General features: G+C 40.0%; 2 protein-coding genes across 6 annotated transcripts in view; one reads left to right on the top strand and one right to left on the bottom strand.

Annotated features, from left to right (window-relative positions):
- Window positions 1-4595, top strand: part of strip2 (striatin interacting protein 2) — a 28644-nt gene extending 24049 nt beyond the window's left edge. For 2 of the 3 annotated variants that reach the window (XM_032505165.1, XM_032505166.1), the window contains 4 exons: window positions 35-101; window positions 236-340; window positions 1235-1439; window positions 4048-4594. In XM_032505165.1, the coding sequence (XP_032361056.1) occupies window positions 35-101; window positions 236-340; window positions 1235-1439; window positions 4048-4298 (628 nt within the window). In that variant the 3' untranslated portion in view covers window positions 4299-4594. Of the gene's footprint in view, window positions 1-34; window positions 102-235; window positions 341-1234; window positions 1440-4047 lie in introns of all 3 variants that reach the window. The other variant, XM_032505164.1, reaches the window with a different exon arrangement.
- A 2733-nt stretch (window positions 4596-7328) lies between these two features.
- morn2 (MORN repeat containing 2) overlaps window positions 7329-8844 on the bottom strand; it is a 1858-nt gene continuing 342 nt past the window's right edge. Inside the window, exons 2-6 of one of the 3 annotated variants that reach the window (XM_032505193.1) lie at window positions 8754-8786; window positions 8631-8681; window positions 8447-8553; window positions 8185-8321; window positions 7329-7852 (exon numbers count right to left, since the gene is read on the bottom strand). In XM_032505193.1, the coding sequence (XP_032361084.1) occupies window positions 7750-7852; window positions 8185-8321; window positions 8447-8553; window positions 8631-8681; window positions 8754-8786 (431 nt within the window). In that variant the 3' untranslated portion in view covers window positions 7329-7749. The remainder of the gene's footprint in view (window positions 7853-8184; window positions 8322-8446; window positions 8554-8630; window positions 8682-8753; window positions 8787-8844) is intronic. The other 2 variants (XM_032505196.1, XM_032505194.1) reach the window with 2 other exon arrangements.

Consider the following 8844-nt stretch of genomic DNA (forward strand, 5'->3'; position numbering starts at 1 on the left):
TGTGTGTGTGTGTGTGTGTGTGTGTGTGTTGCAGTATCTTTGTGCTGGACTTTCCTCACTGTGTGGTCCATGAGATGCCTGAGCTCACAGCTGACAGCCTGGTGAGTCAAAACACTGTCAGCGTGACACCGGATTGATCCTCACCGGTTGAATGTAAAACCTTCCACGCAGCGTCATGACCTGTGTGTCTGTGTCTGTGTGTGTGTGTACTGTCTTTTTTTTGGTGTTTTTTTAGGAAGCGGGAGACAGCAACCAGTTTTGTTGGAGAAACCTGTTTTCTTGTATTAATCTGCTGAGAATATTAAACAAGTTGACCAAGTGGAAACACTCCAGGACAATGGTGAGTAACACGGAACCACTGCAAAATCTTACTGTAGCCTTAAGTGGGATTTATGCTCTTGCGTAAAATCTGCACCCTGGCTACATTATGCAGGTACTCGGAGACACAGACCTATGCCGGACCCTAAGCTTCCTGAAAAATTTAACAACACGTCGTGGTGACGCACGTTGCTCGGTTGTGGCTTAGTAGCGTTGCAATCCCCCGGTGTCATTTCCTGGTTTTCCGTGTCCATGAACAACAGGAAATCAAGGAGAGGGTTAACTTTTCCTGCTACAGACACTTTGTTTCTCTCACTATGACTCTAGAGTTAGTAATCGCTCCGAAGTTAATCATCTTCACTCTCTCACTCGCTCTACCACACACACACAAACACACACACACACACACACACGCCGGACCTGCTATTCTCTTTAAGAGATTGACGCACACACCAATGCACAAGTATAAACTTCAGGCCACTTACCTAGGCTAAAGCGAGAGCTCTGCGTTTATGGTTTATTATGACCATAAATTACGCTTCAGGGTGGGTTTTAAAATGGACCCATACTGTATCTGATAAATTAATTGTGTTTTTTAAACTGATTGAAAAAAAGAAATCAAGAAAAAGAATCTGCACATTTCTTTGTTTCTTTGTTTCTTTTTTGTAGTAATAAAATCAAGCTTATAATACAGGACACAAGACTAGATCTGACATCTGTGCATCCCCATCCGCATCTGATTGCACACCCAGGGGCCCAGCGGGGCAGGGAGCCCTTGAAAGAATTCCCATTATGAGCTGGTACAAATCCATCAGCCACTCCGTGTTCATTGTAATTGTCTGTTACACAGGGAAAGTCTTCATGGACCACAGCATGCTTAAACATTCTCCTCTAGTCAATTGTTTTCCCTCTTCAGATGCTGGTGGTGTTTAAGTCCGCCCCCATCCTGAAGAGAGCTCTTAAGGTGAAGCAGGCCATGATGCAGCTCTACGTCCTCAAGCTGCTTAAGATCCAGACCAAGTACCTGGGCCGCCAGTGGAGGAAGAGCAACATGAAGACCATGTCAGCCATCTACCAGAAGGTCCGCCACAGGCTCAATGACGACTGGGCCTACGGAAATGGTAAATGGTAGCAGATTTATTATGTTAACTTCATTAACTGTTCACTTTGAGCTAGTAAAGAACCTATTTGGCACTTGACTTGAATGGTTCACATCCCTAGTGAGCCAGTTTATTGCAAATTACATGCAGTATTTCTTTGGGATTAACCTTTTTTTTTTAACCACTTACAACTCGCAACATGAACACATCCCACCCTTCGTCATCACCACCCACCCAGACAAAAATCAAGAAAAAATGACACAGTAACTACAATATTCAAGACAATTCAACAAAATTTTAACAGAATAGACAGTACACAATAAACCAAATAAAAATATGTATAACAACACCATAAATCCATCATACACGTCTCTCCCCAGCACAAAGCTTCTTAGCGCCTTCCAGAAAGCTCAGGTACTTTCCCCATTTTCTAGTATAGATATGCAACCTTATATGCAAACCACTTATATGACATTTTAAGATTAGATAGACTTTATTAATTCTCACATTGGGGAAGCTCCTGTGCTACAGCAGCTCAAAAGAAAAAAAAATGTACACGCATCAGAATAACACAAATACACATTAAGTAGGTATAGGAGGAAATAAATACATGAACTATAAGAAATGGAAAAATTGAATTAGTGCAGGATATTGTCCAGTGATGGCTCATATTGCAGAAACAGCTAGCAGTGCTCCATTATGATGTCACCTTAGCCAATTGCATGTACTGTATTATTGACAAGTTTGAGTTGAGACTTTTTTGTGCACTGATATTTTTTATTATTATTTTTTATTTAGCATTTTCACACATACTTTTACTCAGAGAGTTCACACTCTAAACAGTGACTAATTCAATAGAAAGGAAAGAGGAACATAATAAAATACAAAAATCAAAAAGAATCATAGTATGTTTTTATGATCCACTAAGTCTTATAGAAAATAAACTAAATGAAAAAGGGAGACCACAGTAAAGGGAAACAAACAGCAACATGCTGTTTATTTGCGCATTGTTCTGTTTCTTTTTCTACCTGCATTCTTCTTATTTTCTATCAATTTATATATTTTTTTATTATCTCAGTTGGTAAACGTGGGATGTCTTTCTTTGTTACAGCCCTAATTTGTGATTTATGTTGATAAAACAAACATGTTTTACCATCAAAAAAAGATCAAGTGCAGTTTTAACTAAAAAAGAAAGAAACTGCTCCTTATTTGTCATTCTCCTGGACCCACAACTAATGATGGCTGTCTGACACTGAAGCTTCGATACGTGCTTTAAACCATTAACTACAACTGAGACGAGTCAGCTGCTGCCACTGCAACTGACACCGACACATTCCTCTACAGTGACAATCATTAGTTTGTTCGTATCAATTTATTTTCATTAATATGGAAGCTGCAGTGGAGGTACAGCGGTACATGACGGCTCCAGAACTGGAAAGATCTGACGACCCACTGGTGTACTGGATAAATCAATCGAAAAATGTGTGCCTTCACCTTTTTATACTGGCTAAACATAAACTTCTCTAAATGTGGCGAGCTTGTGAGCAAGAAAAGAAACAGGCTCAGTCTAAAAAGTGTGGAGAAAATAATGTTCCTTAATAAAAATAATAGAAATGTGTTCCCTATCCCACACACCCCCTGGCCATAGAAGCACACCCAACTCCCTCTGTTTCCCCAATGCCAATACACAAATTCATCAATCCTTATTTTAAAAAGAATGATATCCCATGGTTAGTATCCGTGTGCGTCACTAGTCTAAAAGCCTCCTGTCCAATATCTTGTCGGAATGATTTAGATGCAGCCTTGGCACTTCCCCAGGCGAGGCCGCTGTTACTGAAGCTTCTAGTAATGAACCCATTTTCAAAACAATTCCTCACTACCTACGACCCAGGTTGTCAGGTTATCAATTCAGTTTTATTTTATTTATAGTATCATTACAAGAGTTATCTCAAGACACTTTACAGACAGAGTAGGTCTAGAACACACTCTGTAATGTACAAAGACCCAACAATTCCAGTAATTCCCCCAAGAGCAAGCATTTAGTGGCAAGGAAAAACCCTCAGATCTTCAAAAATGAAACAGTCATGGAGGTCATTAGTGCCAGCAGTCGTCCCCTACCCTCACACATAGCTCATTAATAACACAGAGAGTGCAGTATTAATAATACATTTCCTCAAGGCTCTGTGGACATTTAATACTGGTTAATACATTCTAATGGTACAATTAATGGTAAATGTGTACATCTTTGTCTCTGTACACTTCTGCATGCATGTACTGTGCATGTGCAATTCAATGCTCCAACAGCCATTGGCAAAGATCCTGGATTGTGTTGCCATAGCAACAGAAAAAGGGGGACTTATCAGGGTCACCGTCCCTGGCGAGAGAGCAAGTGATCTGTCATCATGAAGGTTCGAGAGAAAGATGGATAAAAGCAAGACGGAAAGAAAATAAATATGGAACATAAAAAATATATAAAAAGAAGGGGGAAAAGATCCATAATCAATACAGGTGTGTTGTGTTATCAAGTAAGAAAAAGGATGATTGTTAGATGTAAGGGGGAATGCCTGAGTGTGAACATTTAAAAAATATTGATTAAATAAATATCCCCTTTTCTCTCCTTTCGCCCCAGATATCGACGCGCGGCCCTGGGACTTCCAGGCGGAGGAGTGCGCCCTGCGGGAGAGCATCGAGAAGTTCAACAGCCGCCGCTACGACAAGAACAAGAACGGAGACTTTGCGCCGGTGGACAACTGCCTGCAGAGCGTGCTGGGTCAGCGCGTGGAGCTGCCCGAGGACTTCCACTACAGCTACGAGATGTGGCTGGAGAGAGAGGTCTTCTCCCAGCCCATCCAGTGGGAGGGGCTGCTGCAGAATCCATGATGGAAAGGAGGGAGAGGGTTGGAGAGAGTGAGGGGAGAATGTGGTGGTGGTCAAATACGAGCCTGGTAGTGTGGTTAAAGGGAGTCTGAGGAGAGGAGGTGGAAGCAATGGGGGTTGTATTTCACATTAGTGATGGAGGGATGGGGGAGGGTGAGGATCTAATGACGGGAGAAGATGGAAGATGAAGGGTAAAATGAAGCAAATTTGACGAACGAATGGAGCTTCTTGCTGTGAGCTTGTCACAAATAGATGTCTCACACACACAACACACACGCACGCACGCACGCACGCACGCACGCACGCACGCACGCACGCACGCACGCACGCACACACACACACACACACACACACACACTTGGCGTTAACATGTGCCTATGACTACTGTGAACCCACATGGACGTGACATGCAAGAACAGAGGTAGCAGTTAATGAGAAACCACTGTAGCAGGAGACTATTTCGGCCAGTTGTACTGCCCCCCCCTCAAAAAAAAAAGAATCTTCACCACATTGTCAATTTATATGTCCCCTTTTTTAAATGTTGGTGCTTTTTTGACTCCTTAGCAATGTTTTCCTATTTATTTGTATCAATGTATGTGGTTAAACATTTTCTGATATGTATTTTTTTTCAATTGAAATGTAAGTGTACATGATTTCTAATCAGTTCATGCCTTCTTTTTTTTACACAAAGCCTACACTAGTCATGGGGTTGTAGTTTGTGGGTGATAGATTGATGAACGTTTTTCTGATGTATTTTCTAGGAAAAAAAGGCCTTTTGGAAAGAAACCGTCATTTTGATAGTCCAAATGTCGAAGTCTAACCTATTTCTACTAATGACATAATGATCTAGAATAATGTCACCAAAAAAATAGAAATATACCAGCTGTGAGTGTATGGGTTTTGTTGTTTGTGAAAGTTCAAAAGTATGTGTGTGCAGAAAGAAAAAAAAAAAAACAGCACATGAAAATGGGCAGATGTGTGGAGGATGGTTTGGTGTAAGAAACAAAATGGATCTTCTGGAAGAAACTTTCTATTCCAGCTGTGTGATTTATGACACAGAGCCAAATCTGAAATTACTGATGTCATCCAGGGTTTGTTCACGTTCACATATCGAACCTAAAGCCTGTAATGGCCCCATAGAAAAGCTCAGGGTGGGGGCTGTGTGCAGCGCTTTAACAGAGGTGACCAAAAAAATCTCAAAGTCTTCACCTGTGAATAATTTTCTCTTTTAAAATCTGATTATAAAAACTTCCGATGAAGCATGAATCTCACCTATATAGTTTCCGAGTGTGGAATGGGCTCCATGTGGCCGTTGGGAGAAACAGCCACTTCCCAGAAGTTTCCTGCGGAACCGTCCTGGGCTAATGGATCCTCAGCAATGATTAGAATAACTAACAATTGTGACTCCCCCTCTTACTGTCTGACCAACAGCACAATGTTAAACCATTGTCCTCCTTGGTGTTGGCCTTGGTGAGCACTTTGCCACCCTTGCTTGGAAGAACACAGCTGTCGCACAATGGTGCTGTTTTTCTTATTCGTCTTCACTCTACCTGATCTGCTCCTTCACGTTACCAACTACCTATGCGGGGCTCCAGAGCTGAGAGCTCTGGATTGTTTCCTGGATATGAAGCACAAGAACAAGCACAGAAAACAAACAAAAAAAGCCTGTTCACCTTTCTTTCATATCATTCTCACTGGGGTTTTGTTAATCTACATGCCTCGAGGGGTCAAGCACAGTTGTGTATTATTTCTGTATAGAACAATAATTTTGACACTGAGTCTTGTGCTTCTCTGTGGAAATGTGCATGTCCACTGTTTTGTTTTGAATACCTGTTCACATTTAAATATGATATTTGGAATGGCTTTTTTTTTTGTCTACTTGTGTTTCCGGCCCAATTAGAAGTGTACTTTTTTCCTCTCATGTCTCAGTGTTCTGCTTTACAGTGGAGTTTTTTTCTTCTTCAGGAAGGCAAAATTTATAAAAATTAACATTGTAAACTTTATAAATTCTCAGGTTTATGGAGATAATATATTGCAAAAGTTTTAAAGCTTCCTTGCCATCATCTAGCTCACTACCTGTGGTGATGAATACACATTTATCATCACGTTCATATAAGAAAATACCTAGCACTTACCATTGACTGTATAGGCTGCACATTTTCACCAAACACAATAATTCATTGTGAGTTTGTATTTATGTCAGCGACATTTCTATTTCAGATGTATTTTTTGTATTTTTGAGTATATCAATTTTGAGTGCCATTATTTCATTGTTGTTGCCTTCATGATCAAATGTATGGTTTTTCATTGAAATCGCCACTCAAGGTTTGCAATACAAAAATGTTATTTTCTACCTGAAAAATGTACAATCAATGAAGATAGCTGTTTCATGTATCTGGTGCAGTATTTTACCAGAAGTGGTTAGCATTGTATGGCTGTTCCCACGGTATATATGTGTGTTTGGTACACATATTTCCATATCTGTATAGTCTAGATAAATACTCATTACTGAATTTGTTCAGAGGTATGTGCAATTACAGATCCATAAAGGCATTATTCAATAGAATGACAAAATACAATATCAGAGTTGCTTATTAAACAATGTTGAACAGTTGGGATTGTTTGTGAAGTAATTGTTTATTAGCCGAGGGAATCGTGCTAGTCTACATACACAAAGCTGTGTAAACACACACACCAACACTGAAGGTCAAACTGCCCACACACTCACATCACATCACATATTTCCTCGGTCCAATGCTCCAACAGTACAGCTGTTGTTGATAGGGACGTGAACATATCCCCCTTTATGGTTTGCGGATGGTGTAATGATTGTATTTGGTGTAATTATATTTATCCTTCACCCTGATGGAGTCAAAATATGGTAAAAGCAGAGAGAAATGAAAAAGGGGGTTTGGTTCAGATTGTTTTTATTTAAGTGCTTTTCATATATGTAATCATACGTTTTTCAAAATTCAAGTGTAAGAAAGGTATAAAACATGTGCAATGAAATGACTGCAACAAACTTGCCAGTAGTATTTCTGGAGTTATTTTAGTTAGCTACATGGTGTAGCTTGTAATACACCTTTACTCTCACAGCAACATAAAAGCAGAGTGACCAAGGGCCATACAAAAATTAACCCCAGTGGGGCATTTTCTGAGTGAAATTAGGCTTACACAAAGAGACACTTTACACCAGTAAAGAAGGAGATACAGATGAGAGAGGGACTCACGAGAATATCTAACCACCAATACACAGAAACACATGGGTATGGGACCTTTGGGTTAACAACAGTTAACATTTAGTACAGTAGATATATGTTTCCCATCCACAGAGACAGGCTAAAAGCATGTACATTTTAAGTAAAACTAAAATTACTTAAATTTTAAACTTAAATTTTCTCATAGAACATTCAGTGTATTTTATGAAGTGCAGTAACAATAATGCTTGTTTTGCTTAAATGTTGTGCTGCATTCTCAGGCCCAGTGCTGCTTTGCCATGGAACTCCCCCATCCATACCAGTCCCTGTGTGTCAGTAAACGTCCCGTCTCCTTCCAACCTAGAACACACCAGTAAAGGACCTTAAAAATCTTAAAGTTTATATGATTGTATGGCTAAAAAGGTCTGAATATTTCCCCCCAAAATAGCTGATTCTACTCAAGGGAAAATTAAAGGAAGTATTGTGAATGTTAGGGTTCAAGTGGCTAATATGCAAAACACTAAATGTCATATTAAGGTACGCTTAAGCACTGATTGCTTTGGAAATGTACAACTAGAGCCTTGCCCTTGCTGAAACACCACCACCCTAGAGTATAATCCTTTGGAAACTCCTAAAGGATATGGCTCTTTTCCAAAAGCATTAGCAAGTGCCAAAAATGGATTGCCTTTTACCTGTTCTTGTGAAAGTGACCTTTGTAAGTACAGCCATCTGGGAAGGTATATGTTCCCATGCCATGGTACATGTTGTCTTTGAATTCTCCTTCATAGAGTGCTCCAGAGGGATGCTGTAGGGTCCCTTGGCCATGCATCTGTGTGTGAGTGAAAGCATGTTATGACTAACCACAAAGCAAATACAACCATATACAGTATTTAGTTACAAACATCAGATGAAGTAAGGTACACACACACACACACACACACAATAAATACATACTTTGTCTTCAAGCCATTCTCCAGTATATGTGGTGCCGCCTGCTGAGGTGTGTTTACCAGTACCGCTCCTCATCATCACCCCTGATGCAGCCCTGTTGCACTCCCCCTCTGTGGAAAAGAAAAAAAAATGGTGACACACACCTTTATTGTAAATGTGTAGAGCCGCACCATTAAATATTGCTTACCATATCTGTCACCATTTGGGAAAATGTGGGATACCTTTATAGGTCCTTCCCCTGTAAACAAATATGCATATTTACCTTAAGACCAGTCAGATTAATATGCAGATATGAATATTAGATATTTACCTTGAGCTTTTAAATAATTACTTTCCTTATTGTCTGAAAGGGTAAAATGATACAATATTAGAAAGCAGATAGGAAAGACAGAATTTGTGTG

Source organism: Etheostoma spectabile, chromosome 23 (genome assembly GCF_008692095.1).
Source record: "Etheostoma spectabile isolate EspeVRDwgs_2016 chromosome 23, UIUC_Espe_1.0, whole genome shotgun sequence".
Lineage (NCBI taxonomy): Eukaryota > Metazoa > Chordata > Actinopteri > Perciformes > Percidae > Etheostoma > Etheostoma spectabile.